Raw genomic sequence first — 18,135 nt, forward strand, 5'->3', positions numbered from 1 at the left:
GCAGTCTCCCCCACACTGTTCTATGGTAGTGAATGAGATCTGATGGTTTTTTAAGAGGCTTCCCCTTTCACTTGGCTCACATTCTCTGACTTGCTTGCTACCAACCACGTAAGACATGCCTTTTGCCTTCCTCCATGATTGTGAGGCCTCCCCAGCCACATGGAACTCTGAGTCTATTAAACCTCTTTTTCTTTATAAATTACCCAGTCTCCGATATGTCTTTATCAGCGGTGTGAAAACGAACTAATATAACCTGTTTCCTCTGTCCCATTTACCCATCTTCTGAAGTGGAATGCAAAGAAGCTTTACCCTGAACTGCTGGAAAACCATAGTTCTCTATTAATACAAACTATCTGTGGGCTTTAATCATCCACTATTTGTGCCTTACTCACCCGTTGCTTGTGATAGTATCCACCTAATTAGAAGCTGCCTATAAGTCTCTACAAACACTGTCCACAGATGTTATATCAGATAGCCGTTCTCCTAACTAATCTATATGTTCAACTGTCCAGAATCCATATATGGTCAGTATCCTCTGATTATTCCTGGTCATTGAGACCACCCAGGAAAATATCAAATTATCACTATTTGTTTTATCTTGTTTTTCAGCAATGAGCTCATCAACAGGGGAGTTAACTGTCCAAGCAAGTAAGTCAAGTTAGCTTATATAAATAAGTTCAATTTTCACATCAGAAAGGACATTTTCAAATATTTGCTCATACTTGCCCATCTGTGCTCCAAATTTCCTTGGAGAGATAATAACTATTTGTGCAATAGATTTAAATACTTTTTTTTTCTAACTCATGGACTGATCTTTTAGTCATGTTCAAGAAAAAAATTGCCATGGTAACCTTCTGGGGCAATTTGAAGAAAGTATATATTTCTGATTGGGAATACTGGACTTGTTTTTCTAATTTTTAAAAATGCCATAAAATGTACTTTCTGCTACAAAATAAAATAATGAGAAAGTGATTAATAGGAGATAAAACCCATTGTTTGTGACCAACAAGTTATCTATGAAATATGCTGAGGTCAGGAGTTCGAGACCAGCCTGACCAACATGGAGAAGAAACCCTATCTCTATTAAAAATACAAAAATTAGCTGGGTGCAGTGGCAGGCACCTGTAGTCCCAGCTACTTGGGAGGCTGAGGCAGGAGAGTCGCTTGAACCCAGGAAGCAGAGGTTGCAGTGAGCTGAGATTGCACCACTGCACTCTAGCCTCGGCGACAGAGTGAGACTCCATCTCAAAAAAAAAAAAAAGAAAAAAAAAATTCATCCTAATCGCTAACAGTGGCTTCATTAAATCACTTCAAATCACTGTGGCCTATATGTTGAAAGATTTTACAAAAACAGTGATGAATTTGAGCAGCGATGTTCATGCATTTGCCTCTGTGTCTTGCAAACACCCTAAGTATTTTTATTCATGTATTTATTCATTCAACAAATATCTTTTAACATCTACCAAGTGCCAGAAATTAGACCAGGAGTTGATGGTACCATTGTGAATAAAACATGATCCCTGCTCTAAAATTAGAATTCCGAAATAGAGAAAAATATAAATAAATCAGGAAGTATGAAAATCGTGTGATAAATGCTATGACAGAGGAAATGCATGGTGCTATGAGAGTTGATCAGAGAGTCAGCTAACTTGTTCTCACAGAGTAAGAAAGTGAACCCTGAAATGCGACAGAGAAGAGGCCATGAATCCAGTGACGGGTGGGGTGAGTGTCCTGGGCAGGAGGAGTAGTATACAAAAATGCCTTCAGGCAGGTAAGAATGGGGCCATTTCTTCTAATTACAAGATGTTTCTTATAACTTAACGATCTCATCTTTTTTCAGGTTGTGGTAAACGAGTTGTTCCATTAAACGTCAACAGAATAGCATCTGGAGTCATTGCACCCAAGGCGGCCTGGCCTTGGCAAGCTTCCCTTCAGTATGATAACGTCCATCAGTGTGGGGCCACCTTGATTAGTAATACATGGCTTGTCACTGCAGCACACTGCTTCCAGAAGTAAGTTATTGACCTTCAGTTAGAACCCACTTCTGCTAAAAAGCCCTGAGTTTTGTCATATTGTTGGTAACAGTTAATGTCTCAAATATTACTGAAGGGGAGGGAAGGGATGAAGGGAAGGAAGGACGGAGGGAAGGAGGGAGGGAGGGAAGGAAGGAGGGAGAGAAGGGAGCGAAGGAGGGAGGGAGTAGGGGAGGAAGTTATTTCAGGTTCTTTTCTAAAATAATGTTACACTTGCATACTTAATCAGAAATTTGATGGGAATAAAGGAAGTAACAGTCATTATCCTAGTATTCATCAATCATTTCCTCAAAGTTTCTAATAAGCAAACTGTGTAAGGAATCAGAACTATTTTGTGACATCCTAACACAAAATATTCACTAATAACTTGTACCATTAATCTTTTGTCAAACAATGCTCCCCACTTAAAACTAGTGTCTGTTTCTGCCAAACACTTGGGCCAGTCTCATACTGATCTTAAATAATCAAACTAATTCCAAAGTAAAATGGAGATTTTCAATAAATGCGGAAGTTGGTAACCGTGATGATGGAGAACCGCAGATCAAATTTAGAGCATTGACATATGAAGATCTGTGGAATCAGAACAGTTTACAACCAAAATGGGAGACTGCTAGCATGATAAAGACAGGCACTTCAGAAGAGATTCCTCGGAGTATCAAAGGATTCAGAGAGGCCCTTGGGCTACTCAATGTGACCTTCACATAATAGAGCACCTCTTCACAATAGGCCACAAAAGACAAAGCTGAAGTGAAGAATAGCAAATTGTGCTATCATATAATTGTTTCTGAACGCATACATTTTATTAAATATAAGATTAAATGACTTTTTATAACTTTTAATTTTACTTTTCAAGATAATGAGTCATTTTTATCACTATCACATTTAGAATTTTAGGTTTGTTTCTAAGTAGATTAACTGTATCGCCTTTCTTCTTCATTGCCAATTATTATGGTAATAACAAAGACTTCTTGAGTATCTCTATATAATAGGTGGCAGCAGGATTTAGTGGGAAAAATACGTCCCAGGCAGTTGGAGAGCTGGGCAAATTATTGGACCTTAGTGTATTAGGTAACAGATAGGCTAGATCTTTTCACATTCTTTTTGACCTATAAAATTCTAACTTTTGTTACTATAATAAATTTCATTTGCCTAAGAGCATAAATCTTTATAGAGACTCTTAATATTCTAAAGAATATACATATTAAGAATCGAGGCTGGGCATGGTGGCTCATGCCTGTAATCCCAGCATTTTGGGAGGCCGAGGCGAGAGGACCACTTGAGCTCAGGAGTTCAAGACCAGCCTGGGCAAGATAGTGAAATCCCACTGGGCGTGGTGGTGCATATCTATCAGCCCAGCTACTTGGGAGGCTAAGGTAGGAGGATCCCTTAAGCCCAGGAGTTTGAGGCTACAGCAAGCTATGATTGTACCACGGCACTCCAGCCTGAGTGACAATGCAAGACCCCATCTTAAAAAAGTAGTAATATTTTTAAAAAATAATCTACATAAATTCTTACTGTTTGAAAGATGTGAGAGCTCAGTAAGCTGATATATTAGAAAGCCAGAAATCCCTTATGCTGGTGTCTGGTTTTTCAAAGTAATGGGAAACTTAGTTTGCCAAAGTTAGCCATTTTTGTGGCAGATAGTTCTATTTTTGCAAATATCTTTATAGCATTGAAGACCAAATCTGTACTCTGTTAACTTCTACTATCAATGTTTGTTTTTTTTTTAATCTGGAACAACAGGAACCAATTTTATTTCTTTATTCATATAATAGCTATTCTTTAGTTTCTCTTTTTCAGACCAAACATAAAATGAGTGAGAATATCCAAACCATAAGTGAAAATAAATATCATTACTGTGTGCTTTACTTTGCTAAGGATAATGACCTCCAGCCCTATCCATGTCCCTGCAAAGGACATGATTTTGTTCTTTTTATGGCTGCATAGCATTCCATGGTGTATGTATACCACATTTTCTTTATCCAGTCTATCACTAATGGGCATTTAGGTTGATTCCACGTCTTTGCTATACTGAAGAGTGCTGGAGGGAGAGAATCAGGAAAAATAACTAATGGGTGCTAGGCTTAATACCTGGGTGATGAAATAATATGTACAACAAAAGCCCACGACACAAGTTTACCTATGTAACAAACCTACACATGTAACCCTGAACTGAGAAAAAAGTATATATATATATATATATATACACACATGCATATGTGTGTGTGTGTGTGTGTGTGTATGTGTGTATATATATATATATATAATTACCTCATTTTTGCAGAACCAACTTCCAGGTGCCCTACCACATTGGTTCTTATTCTCTGAACATTCTAGACTTTCTCAGTGTCTTCCTTAAAATATGCTTCCAATACAGATGTGGGACTAGTGTCACACATAACAAAATAAAGCAGGAAGTCTTCTGAAAAATACAAATAATATAAATTGGTGGGAGACAGTGTTTTATAAAGGGAAGAGCAGAGAGAGGCAGGCAGACATGTGATGTGAATCAAATAGTTTAACCTATCCAGGCTTTATTTTCCTTAAGTATAAAACACAGTCTTTACTAGACGATCTTTCATTGCTACTAAATGATTTTTCTGATCTCTGTATGTACCACAGTCCACCCATTGCCCAAGCCCACAAGCTAGAAGTCAACCACATTTACCACATTTGATCATCTCTCAAAGGACTATGCAGTCGTCTAATAGACTTTACCACGTCCATTCTTGACCTTCAAGAATCTACTCCCCAGAAAGAACCAACATGATTTTTAAAAATGTAAATGAGAATACATTATTCTCTGGCTTAATTATCCAGTAGATTTCCATATCACTTGAATAAAATTTAAGCACTTTATCATGACCTATAAAACACTCTAAAATCTAGTCCCTGCTTACCTCTCCAAGCTCACCCCCAACCATGCTTTCCCTTGTGTTCTGACTGCAGCCCGTCCAACCCCAGACCTTGGGATTTTTGCCTGTAAACTCATTTCCCTCATCTCCTCACACTGACCCTCATTTACTATGTCGTAGCCCAAATGCGTTCTTAAAATAGTCATAATGACCTGTTAGTACTCTCTTCCATTACCCTATTTTATTGTGTTCATAGCCTTTATCAGTGTTTAAGGTTATTTATCTATTTGTTTGCTTGCTTTGATCTTTTCCTTCTCTGGAATCTTACACTCCTGTGAGCAGGCACCTTAGGTCTTGTTCATCACTTTATCCCCAGCAGTTCAGATAAGGCTCAGCACACAGATGCTCAGTAAATATTTGTGGAAGGGAGAAATGAATGATATTTTATGTGTATTACAGTTCTAAAATTCAATAGTTTTGTATTAAATATCAGTTCTAATATGGTGTTTATATGTATTTTATCTTTCAAAACATTAGCAATAGATTATATTTAAATGATCAAAGAAAACTATAACTGCAGCCAAGTATTCTCAGGATTGTATTTCTCTTATATTAGCCTAAATTCAATTAATCTCGTTCATATACTTTGGGCAGCTTATATATATTCTGTTAATTTCTAACCTTTTCCAGGTACAAAAATCCACATCAATGGTCTGTTAGTTTTGGAACAAAAATCAACCCTCCCTTAATGAAAAGAAATGTCAGGAGATTTATTATCCATGAGAAGTATCGCTCGGCAGCAAGAGAGTACGACATTGCTGTTGTGCAGGTCTCCTCCAGAGTCACCTTTTCGGATGACATACGCCGGATCTGTCTGCCAGAAGCCTCTGCATCCTTCCAACCAAACTTGACTGTCTACATCACGGGATTTGGAGCACTTTACTATGGGGGTTGGTGTCTCAGGGTAGCTAACAGAGCACGAAGCCCCGTCTAGGGCAATATTATCCTGACAGCCGTTTCCACACAGTCGGGTTGGATTAAGTTAGGGTTCTTATTTTGGAAGTGACAGAAATTCAATTCACATTAACCAGTGCAGAATAAAAAAGAAACAAAAACTTCAACAAATTTGGCTCATGTAATTTGGAAGTCCAAAAAGTGTAGTAAGTTTCACTTCAGACACAGGAGTTTATATGATGTCATCTGGCTCTGCGTCTCCGAATCTGAGTTTTTTGCCCCTGCTTTTCTCTAGGCTGGCTTCATTCAGAGGGATGCTAGCTTCACCTAGTGTCAGAGGTGACTAACAACACCTCAGCACTTACATCATTCTCAACCAAGAAAAAATACACAGAAAGGAACATTTATTTCTTTTCTTTGCCAGAATTCACATTAATTTCTATTGTTCCAGCTGTGTCTAGGAGGACTCAGATCGAGTGGCTAACTCAAATATTCTTTATGCCTATGTAGCAGAATTTGCTTCAGTACTAAAGAGGCTAATTTAAGTGTGATGGCGAATAAGAATAGTGTAGAGATAAATTGTCAAATTATTTGGCCCCCTAAAAGGATTCAACTCGATATACTAACTTAGTCTTGTAAGAAATAATGATGATTTAGTTACTGAATGTTCTAGGCAATCTTAGTGAGACACGCTGTGGATTCTACCATGTGGTCCAGGTACATATGTATAACAAAAGTTAGAGAGTTTATTTAACACTGGGCTTGAGAAAATGCAAAAGGGCTTTCTGAGAATGACTAAATCTATTTGCAGGATTCTATACAATTTATTTACATATAGCAAATGATAAAGAATAAGCTTTTGATTCTCAGTCTCCCATTAAGGAACTGGGAATAATCTTTCACTCACATAGGCAGGAATAGGTTTCAGGGTCTCTAGATTTTTTCCAGATGTCGCATGTGGTTTTATTTCATCTTATACAGAGTGAGACCTGCATTGCTTTCTTTAAGGTCGTATTACCAATCACAGAAAATATTACCTATAGTTTATTAATTCTAGTAGATCTAGCGCTGCTGTAAGCCTGACACCTCCCTAGGTCTTCACTTTCTTGGATGGATTTTCTCCGAAGATAGGGGTTGCATTCTCTGCTTCATAGTGGTGGGAAAGACATCACAAATCCCCTTTGGCTTGGTGGGAAAATCACTTTCAGGAGTTTGAGATTGGCACAGAAACATACCTGTCATAATGCGTTGTGAGTGGCAACAGAATCTGACACTTACAGAGCACGCCACCTTACTTGAATACGGCCTCGCTTGGTAAGTGACCCACAGGTGCTTTTAATCTATTAAATAGATTAAATAAACCTATCATTCTTAATCTGTTAAGTACATTAATAGATTAAAAGCACCCATTCGTTACTCACCAAGAGAGGCCATATTCGAGTCTGTAAAGCAAACCTTAAGAAGTTTTTTAAAATTGAAATTGTACAAAGTATATTCTCTGATCATAACGGAATCTAACTAGACATCAGTAACAGAAAGATAACATAAAAATCCCCAAATGCTTACCAATTAAAAAACATATGTAAATAAAGAGAAAATCTCAAATTTTAAAAACACATAGAACTAAATGAAAACAAAAATATGTAAATATATGTCAGATGCTGCTAAAATAGTGTAGAAAGGGAAATTTATAGAAAATGCATATTATAAGGAAAGATATCAAATCAATAATTAAGTTCTCACTTCAAGAAACTAGAAAAAGCAAAAGCAAACCTAAAACAAACATAAGGAAGGAAATAATAAGGATAAGAATAGAAATGAATAAAATTAAAAATAAGAAGCAATATAGAAAATTGATAAATAAAAAGCTGACTATTTGATGAAATCAGTATTTTGCGAGGAATGTTATTAAGCATTTTTATAGAAGATGAGATATAGTTCAGGGATGTCAAGAATTTATGGGCTATGCTTTTCATGACTTGGAATACATTTTACTAACCAGTTTAGTTTGCTGAAGAAGTTGTGGATTTGCACTGTCACCTACTTACAATACGTAGGTTGTCAGTTTCACCTTGCTCTTCTCAGCATTATTATTATATTTATTTATTTATTTATTTATTTATTTATTTATTTGGAAACAGAGTCTCAGTCTGTCGCCCAGGCTGGAGTGCAGTGGCGTGATCTCGGCTCACTGCAAGCTCCGCCTCCCAGGTTCACCCCATTCTGCTGCCTCAGCCTCCCTAGTAGCTGGGACTACAGGTGCCTGCCACCACGCCCAGCTAATTTTTTTGTAGTTTTAGAAAAGATGGGGTTTCACCATGTTAGCCAGGATGGTTTTGATCTCCTGACCTCGTGATCCACCTGCCTCGGCCTCCCAAAGGGCTGGGATTACAGGCTTGAGCCACTGCGTGCCAGGTCATGAATGTTTTTAATTGATGATATAGTAGGCAATATGTGTGTGTGTGTGTGTGTGTGTGTGTGTGTGTAATATATATAAACCAATTGTATTCAAATAACAGAATAATTTGAAAAATCTCAGTGTATTTCTGAGTTACACACTTAAATCTTCTGAGCACTTTTAAATATGTGTTTACAAACCTTTCTTCAGAAATAAATCTTGGAAATGGTCTTCTAAAGAAACTGGTGTATTAGGGTTTTTTCAAATTACTTATTTTTTAAAATTGATGTATAAAATTGCATGTACTTACCATGTGCAACATAATGTGTTGAAGTATAGTATATGTACACTGTGAGTGTTAAATCTAGCTAATTAACAAACGTCTTTTTTTACATAATTACCATTTTTGTGGCAAGAACACTTAATATCTACTCTTGTAGCATTTCTCAAGAATACAATATATCATCAGTAGGCAACCAGAAGCTGGGGGTCTTTAGAGGGGAAGGAGCTGGGGAGATGCTGGTCAACAAATTCATATTTGCAGTTAGGAAGAATAAGTTCAAGAGATCTCTCATACATCATGGTGACTCTAGCTGATGATACATTGTATTCTTGTATTAATTTTTTATAACTGTGTAACAAATAACCACAAACAGTTTAAAACAGCACTCATTTATTCTTATCTCACGGTTTTCATGAGTCAGACGTTCAGACACAGCTTAGTTGGGTCCTCTTCTCAGGGTCTCACCGAACTGTAATCAAGACGTCAGCTGGGGTTGTGGTCACATCTGTGGCTCCTTTGAGGGTTTCCTCAAGGTGTGCTGGCAGAATTCCCTTACTTGCAGCTGTATGAATGCATGACCGCTTGCTGCTTTAACTCTTTAGGAAAGTGTCTCTGCACTCCAGGAAGGCTCGCCCATTTTGAAATGGCTCAGCTGATTAGGTCAGGCCCACCTTTGACAATCTCCTTTTGATTCATTCAAAGTCAAACTCATTAGAGGTCTTAATCGCATTTGTAAAATTCCCTCATCTTTGCCATATAACATAATCATGAGCATGGCATCCCTTATTTTCACAGATCCTGCCCATATTTGGGAGGAGGGGAATCACACAGGAATCTTGGGGACCATCCTAGAATTCTGCCAACCATGGGGTCATGGTTTCCCAATCAATATATGGTTTGGTATAAAGAATCCCTGAATGTTTGTGCTATTCTAATTTTTCTACGTAGCCTGCCATAATAATGGTTTCTAAAAGCCAGAACCTAGCTTACAGTCTGCAGCCACCAACTTGTGATACATTAGAAGTGAAATCATTGACATTTAATGCATTTATATATATGTATGATATATATGTATATTTCACATATATTTTATATATGTGAAAGCTCATCATAAACTTTAAATAATAAAATAAATGTACATAGTATTTTAGGCATTTATCAAGCCAATGGAGAAAACCATCCAGGCATGCAAAGTTTCTGGGAACAATCTGGAACCCATAAATAAAAGCTTTACAAAAGAGAAAAGGCCTTCCTGAAATATATAAGCTGATTATTTTTAAGGTTAGATTTTCCAGAAAAAAGAATCCAAATGGCTTTCTTGCTTTGAGAAGTTTTCATAAAAATGTGATTGGACAATAATTATCATTAGATGTGCCAGATTTAACCACAAATTCTTTTTTTCTAGAAACTGCTTGTATTAACCTCATTCTGTATTGACAATTTTACTATGAAAAAAATATTAGGAAAGTCTGCTCACTTCACTCTAGCCGAAGATGCTGATTGTAAATACTAAAATAACTTTATTTTTTCTTAAGGTGAATCCCAAAATGATCTTCGAGAAGCCAGAGTGAAAATCATAAGTGACGATGTCTGCAAGCAACCACAGGTGTATGGCAATGATATAAAATCTGGAATGTTCTGTGCCGGATATATGGAAGGAATTTATGATGCCTGCAGGGTAAATTGGAGGGATTTTTTCATATTACTAACTCAAAAATTTGTATCTGGCTCAGGATATATTATACGTTCTTTACATAAGGACAAAACATAGATATCATGTCAGCTCAAAAAAGTTACAAATGCAAATTTCACAGCACAAAATACTTTTAAATGTTTTATTAAGATAAATGAAGTAAGAGTTTCTCTGATGCTATCAAACAAACAAAATTAGAATTTCTTAACCAGAAATCCAAAGAATAATAAAGCAGTTTATTTTCTCAAGGGGCTCACATTCAAGAAAGAAAATAATCATAAACAGAGAAGTATAAAGTGATGTTATAAATAATATAATGAAAAGCAAATATTTTTCTTGAAGGAAACATTTTTGGAACAAGTATCAGAGAGATGAGATGTAAATAAGGCCTGAAGGATAAATAACATCCAATTTCAGAATAAGAAAATAATGTTATAGAAAAGACAAAAGGCATAGCCAAAATTATGAAGCTGTGAAATGACAATTCATATCTGAGGGAACTCGAAGGAATGGGTTGGGTCTCAGCACGAGGAGGATGAGAGGAGAAACAAGTAGATAACCATGAGAGGGTGGATTAGGCCATGCTGTGATTCCACGGGCCCTCCCCAGTGCCCTTGTGTGCCCTCTAACATGTATGTTTTCCAATGAAGGTATGAGTGTGTTTCTTCCTGGAGACACTTGCATTTTAACATGAGATTCTTTAGAACTCTAAGGAGGCCACTGTTTGTGGAAATGATGGAATGGTATTGACATCAGGTGGCAGAAAGTCCTGTCCAGAGTCCCACAAACTGTACCACATGTGAGACCTCTATCAGAAAAGGAGCAGGGACCTATGTGACATAGAGGGTGGGCAAAAGCAGGATCTGGTCCACGGCCAGCCTCAGTTGCTGATAATGTGGAGGGAGGCAGGCAGAATTTAGGGATTCCAACAAAAGGCCCGTACCATGGGGAACAGGTGGAAGGTGCAGGAGTCTTGGAGCAGACAGGAAGGGGGAATTCAGGTGAACCATGAGATTACTGAAAAGCCTTAGGAGGGATTGGTGGTCATAGAGATGCTTCCCTGGACTGGGGAGCAGAGGTAAGCTTTCAGCCTAACTGTGCAAAGTAAGTGATAAAACAAGGCTCCAGTCATAGAAAGATACGGTAAGTTATCAGGGCAGCGGTTCAGGTACAAGGATCCAAGACAGGAATACAGTGATTGTAACTGGGGCACATGGTGAGGGGCCTAGTCTGATACAACAGAAGTGCAAGCACCACCATCAGCTAGTCTTTCTCCAATTTACCAATTATTGATGTAGAACTCAATAAATCCCATCCTGTATATACAAGATTGGTCCCAAAGCCTGTTTTGGGGGGAAAGGAGAGAGAAAGAGCCCCTAATTTTTCAACCAGAAGTCTAGCCAAGCAAGACCCAAACACAACTGAGAAAAGGATCAGAATTGCTTACAGGAAAGCCAGAAATGAAAGGCTTTGACAACTTGATCGAGATTTGTGATTCCACTCTTGTTTCCAGTTCAGTTAAGCATTTACAAAAGCATCCCTGGTTGTAATTACCACGCAGGCAGCTGCTACACTGATTAGAGAACTCTGTCAAGATGGCACTGAAAATCATTTTAGAAAATGATAGGTGGATGTTGGCAACACTTTTCTGAAGGACCTATAATTTAAAATCAGGTTGCTGGGAACCTGCTGTAAAGGAAAATTAGTCAAGAACTGTCTGTCCCTGGTTATTTTTCCATTTATTCTAACTCTCTTCACTTATTCACTAAAAAAAAAGTTCGAGTGCCCTACTCTTTACCATACATCGTACATATACTGAAGGTAGTCTCACAAGCAAAAACCTTCCTGGAACCTGCTTTTAGGGAAACTACTGTCTAGTGGGCCAGATAGGAATGAATCAAAAAATTATGCCAATGAAAAAGAAAACTGGGAAGGAAAAGGTCATTTTTCTATATTTGTAAGAAATGAACATGACTAGCTAGGGTGGTGAAGTTAAGTAGTGAATGGAGTGAACTAGTATCTAGGAGAGGAGTAGGAGTTAACTAGGAAGACTGCAAATGATGATGGGGGCAGGGAGAATTCTAGGAGCTGAAACATCACGTGCTGGAACACAGAACGTACATGACCGAGTGGTACAGAAGAGGCAGAAGAGTTTGTTTGAAGCCAGACTTTGCAGGACCATGTGAGCCACATCATTATTCCCTGTTTTGTAAGGACAGTGGAAAGCCACTAAAAAGTTTTAATCAAGAGATTTATATTAAATTAATTAATATGTGTAAAGCTCCCCAAACACTGCCTGGTATATTGTGAGTACTATTTAGACATTTGTTAAATTAAAAGGGTGGAATGATCAAATTTGAATATTGTGAAAAGTGTTATGGTCAAAGTAAGGAAAAAATATGGAAAAGGGTAATTGAGGATCAATCAGCAGGTATTGCAAAAACCCAGGTGAAATATGTTAGTTTGGACTAATATGGTGACATGGAGACAAAGATATTTAGAGGTAACAGTGGCAAATGAAGTAATGGATTTCATATGGTTGGAGGGAAGGGGTGGGGCAAAGAATGATGTATAAATTCATGGCTAAAAAATAAAAATAAAACAAACTCCTGGCTTGAGTGGCTGCAGGGATTGTGATAAGAATCAATGAGTTAGGAAAGAGTGACAAAGGTCCAGATCTAGAGAGACAGCATGGGTCCAGCATCAGCCACATGGGGCTGGAGGTGCTTTTGAGACACACAAGTAAGGAAGTGAGGACCTCCACGCATGCCAGTCCCCTATCTAGAAGAATGTCCTCTGTCTTCCTACCAATTCATAGCCCAAGTTTTAGCGTAATTCTCTTTTCATGTGTGAAACTCCTAAGCCTGTTGCCACTGTATCCCCTGTCCTTTTGTGTTAGTAGCTGGCACTCAATTCACCTGACACTCAATATGGCTTCTTGCTGCCTTTGTGCCCTGCCTCTTCAAATAGACAGTAAGGACTGTGGAGGCTCCTTACTAATTGAATTTTTCTTGTGATTGATTATTTAAGGAATAGGAAATGAGAAGTAGTGAAAAGAAAGAGAGGAAGAAGGGGAAGGTAATACTATTTGAACTATCATCTGTCTAAATTTATGATTAGAAGCACACTGCAGCTGGCATGAAGCCAAATCAATGGGGATGCTTGTTAAAAGTGCAGGTCTAGGATTCCACCCTAGTCCAACAGAATCTTTAGAGGTGGACATCAGAGATCTGCATTTAAGAACTTCCCTTCATAATGTTTATTCAGAATGAAGTCTGAGAAACACTGATAAACTGATATCAGTTATAAATCCCAAGATGTTCATGGTAATAGAATTATCTTTTTTCATCTATAGGTAGATGCCTTTTTAATGCTCTGAATAGGATTTTGAATAATTCCACCTGTTTCCATACCCTTCATAGTGCATGGAATGTTTCTTGTTATATTTTAATATATTCCATTATATCTTATCTCAGTTGATCTTTTGAGGTTTTTTTTTTAAATCCTGTACTTTCTAACTTAAGGAAATGGTGAAAAGATCATTATACTGTTTTTTTTTAACTATCTAATCTGTATCACGTTAACTAAAAAACTCTATTAAACAATACTCCAAAGGAAGGCAGAAGCTGACCATCCATGAATGTCAAGAAACCATGGTGCTATTAGAAGACACTTAAGAAAAGTCCATTTCTAGAACATAAACTAAGTCCACCAAAAAATGTTCATGTACAGTACAGTAATCATGGATATTCCTGATGAAAGCCCAAAGGAACATTTGAATGGATAAAGAAAGATTAAATTATGTTTGGCATTTTATGACTCTCGAGTGGGTTTTAATTTGCCCTCATTTGGACACTAGACAAGAAGTCAGACTTCATATTTTTTTTCTCTATTCCACTGCACCCTTAGCTATGATTTTGTATTAGCCAGATTTTCTAGGTTTCTTCTTTGTTCATCTTTAAAATGTGTAGATTGAAATATCTAAGCATGGAGATTTTACATTCAAATTCATCTCTGCTTTTCCACCAAACCCATCAAAATGAACAAAAGGAAGATAAGGTCAGGTGTGGTGGCTCACACCTATAACCCTAGCACTTTGGAAGGACAAGGAGAGAGGCTCGCTTGAGCCCAGGTGTTCAAGACTAGCCTGGACAACAAAGTGAGACCCAATCTCTACAAAAAACGTAAAATTAGCTGGGTGTGGTGGTGCACACCTGTAGTCCCAGCTACTCAGAAGGCTGAGGTGAGAGGATTGCTGGAGCCCAAGAGTTTGAACCTACAGTGAGCTGCGATTGTGCCAGTATACTCCAGCCTGGGAGACAAAGAGCGGCTCAAAAAAGCAAAACAGGAAAACCCTGTAACAATCATTTTGAAAAATTGTTTGGCATCATCTACAAAACATAATTTTCTATATATCTGCAAATTGTACTTAAAAAAAGCTATCAACTAATAAAAGCCAAAAGAGAGAAAGCTGAAAAAATTCCAACAAAATTTTGAAAGAGAAGATGCAGGAGTTTTACCTGACTTAGTAAAGAAGAGGTTAAAACATAAATGTCTTGGGTGGAGAGGGGAGTGGAATACCAATTTTAAGTAAAACCAGTATTTTGGGAGATCACATAAAGCTGAAGTTTGGGGTCTGGCATGAGCTAGAAAATGGGTGCGGAAATGTGTAAAGACTTCACAGAGAGTACTTGGAACTCCCTGTTTCTCCCTATCCTAAATAACCAGTCTAATCCATATCATATCTCTACTTTCCCCACCTCTTTCCAAACATATCAACTCCAGAGATGGGAGGTTTGTACTCTGTAGCAGTTGAATCTGAGGCCCTTTAACTCAGTGACACTAAACATAGTAGAAAGCAGATGGGGCCTGAAAAGGTGGGATTGTGTGACAGCAGGCCTCAACCTCTTTCTATGCTTTCTCTGAAAATGCTGCAGGCAGATACACATAATGCCTCCAACTTTCTCCCAATGCAAGAGATTGCAGGAATCTTCTCTAGAGAAGCCCACAGTCTAGAGCGGGGGAGAAAAACCTTCCATATACTGATATTTGAGATGCCTCTACTAGAATGAAGAGTATCAGCCCAAAAACCCTCCTACCCACCTGTATTAGTTCATTTTGTGCTGCTGTAACAGAATGCCCAAGACTAAGTACACATAAGGAACAGAGATGCATTTCTTACAGTTCTAGAAATGGGAAAGTCCAGGGTTGGGGATCCCAAATCTGGTCTTCACCTTGCCCCACATCTTGCCTCATCATCCCATGCAGAAAGGTGAGAAGGCAAAGAAAGCACACAAGATGGGTGGAGGGAGAGAAGACCAAACTCATTCTTCTATCAGGAACTTACTCCTGTGATAACAAACCCATCTCTATGATAATCATATTAATTCACTCACAAGGGCAGAGCCCTCATGACCTAGTCACCTCTTCTTAGGTCCCGTCTCTCAACACTGTTGGGTTGGGGATTCAGTTTCCCCAACCTAAGAACTCTTGGGCACACATTCAAACCACAGCACCACCCAGCACAAAGGCACAGAGCTTTCAATCTGGTTTCTAGCACCATACCCTAGAACCAAACAGTAAGAATCATCTCTGGAAATGTAGCAATAATATAATCACAATTTTTAAAATCCAGTGGAAGGATTGGAAGATAAAATCAAGGAAATCTCTCAGAAAGAACAAAAAAAGACACAGAGGAGAAAAATAACCAGAAAAATTAAGAAAATTAGAGGAGAAGCTCAGGAGATCCAACATCAAATGAATAGGAGTTCTGAAAACATCAAACATGAGCGTACGATATACAATAAAGAATGCTCCTAGTTCCGAAGCTTACGTGCACCCTATTGAAGAAAAGGTCCAAGTAGTGCTGGACACAATAAATGAAGTAGTTCTTTACAAGACATACCATCATAAAGGGTCAGAAGCCAGGGAGAAGGAGGACAATCTTAACACTTTGAAGGAAGAAGCATCAGAGCTACATAGAACTCCTCAGCAGTAACTCCAGAAGGTAGAAGATGGTGGAAAACACATTCAAATTTCAAAGGGAAGATTATTTCAACCTAGATTCCTGCCCATGCTAACTAAATATCAACTGTGACGGTGGAATTAAGAATTTTAGACAAGCAATGACTGAAAAAATGTACTTCTGATACCCTATTGCTTAGGAAACTACTTGAGAGGGTACCTCAGCAAAATGAGGGGATAAATCAAGAAAGTGGAAGACATAAGACCTGAAACTGTTAACCCAACACTAAAGAGTGTTATCAGATAATCCCAACGCCATAGCTCTGCACCAGTCTTAAAGTAACCAGCTCGAATTTGAGCAGAAGTAAGAAAAGATGTGTGTGTGTGTGTGTGTGTGAGTGTGTGTGTGTGTGTGTGTGTGGATATGGTGGAACAGCTTCAGAGGAAGCAAAGGAACTAACAAGCTATCTGATGTCCCTGAAAATTAGTAAACATTATCGTGAGGTGTTGGCAGCTCTTTCGGAGAATTCAACATTTACCAGGTACGTAGAAAACTATCCACATGAAAAAAGAGTTGTGTTATTAATTCTGGGAAAGCCAAAAAAGATTTCTGTAATCCAAATATGTTACTTGACTCTTCAATTAATAAAATTTACAAACTGGTATTAAACATAGGCTGTTAATTTAACCAAAAATAGAGATGCTATAATGTAAAGATGTGGTGTGGAAAAGTTGCAAAGAAGTTGTAAAACAACGAAATCCCTAACTACATAAGAGAAAATAAATATTTGCTGTCTAAATCGCGAAGCTGTAATTTGAGCATATTATCTAGTGATAAGGAGTTAGATACTCTAAGAAATTATTAAACAAGCATGAAGCGGCTACCTCTTGGAAAACTGCTTGCCTGAGGAAACGTGGGACATAATTGCTTTTCATGCCTCTTCATGTTTTTCGTTTTTGTCTTTTTTAACTAAGTGCTGTTTACTCTAACAAAATAAACTTTATTTTTTAAATGTCAAAGTTAAACCTTAAGGCCCTTTGTAATTTTAAAATCCATGTCTCAATTAATTATTCTGTGTTGATAGTCTATACATGTACTGTCTAGTAACGAAATATGTGATTCATCAAAATATCTTAAATAATGAGCTTTATGTTTAGCTAATTTTCTCTCTTATGTTTTTATTTTCAGGGTGATTCTGGGGGACCTTTGGTCACAAGGGATCTGAAAGATACCTGGTATCTCATTGGAATTGTGAGCTGGGGAGATAACTGCGGTCAAAAGGACAAGCCTGGAGTCTACACACAAGTGACTTATTACCGAAACTGGATTGCTTCAAAAACAGGCCTCTAATTCACCATAAAAGTTAAACAAAGAGAGCTGTATGCAGGTCATATATGCATGAGAATTCAACTATTTAGTGGGTGTAGTACAACAAAGCGATATTAAATTACTGGATCTAGCAACAACATGAAACACACAACATAAGTTATTTAGAATCACTTTAATCAACCAATAATCCTTAGCCAATTTGTAAGGGACTTTTATTGGTAAAGTAATGAATCTGGCTTGAAAAACACAGTAGAGATACTTAGCTCTTTAAATCACGAATGTTGAAGGACCAGTGAGACTCAACACATGTTTCTGAAGATAGTCCATGGGATTTTCAGAATGTCGTTGTCAAGGGTCTCCTTTTAACTGAGAAACTTTCTGAACTCACAAAGTGTTCAAGAAACCCTTGTATAATTCCCTACATTTCTCTCGAGCTCACAAATACTTTTTTTTCTTTTTCCTTATTCAATCAGATTTTCCAAAGTACCTTTCCACCATAAGAAATGAATTTTCTATTTCTACACCCATTTAAGAGACACCAATAAAAGAAAGTCATATGTAGGAAACAAAGTCTGATAGTAAAACAAGCCAAAGATCTTCTAACGTTTTTTTAGTTATAAAACCT

General features: G+C 37.7%; 1 protein-coding gene across 1 annotated transcript in view; it reads left to right on the plus strand.

Moving 5' to 3' along the window:
• TMPRSS11A (transmembrane serine protease 11A) overlaps nucleotides 1-17,531 on the plus strand; it is a 37,535-nt gene extending 20,004 nt beyond the window's left edge. Inside the window, exons 5-8 of the mRNA XM_063611206.1 lie at nucleotides 1,841-2,012; nucleotides 5,579-5,838; nucleotides 10,059-10,201; nucleotides 17,370-17,531. Of these exons, the coding sequence (XP_063467276.1) occupies nucleotides 1,841-2,012; nucleotides 5,579-5,838; nucleotides 10,059-10,201; nucleotides 17,370-17,531 (737 nt within the window). The remainder of the gene's footprint in view (nucleotides 1-1,840; nucleotides 2,013-5,578; nucleotides 5,839-10,058; nucleotides 10,202-17,369) is intronic.
• Nucleotides 17,532-18,135: the final 604 nt, after the last annotated feature.

This window comes from Symphalangus syndactylus, chromosome 10 (assembly GCF_028878055.3).
Source record: "Symphalangus syndactylus isolate Jambi chromosome 10, NHGRI_mSymSyn1-v2.1_pri, whole genome shotgun sequence".
Lineage (NCBI taxonomy): Eukaryota > Metazoa > Chordata > Mammalia > Primates > Hylobatidae > Symphalangus > Symphalangus syndactylus.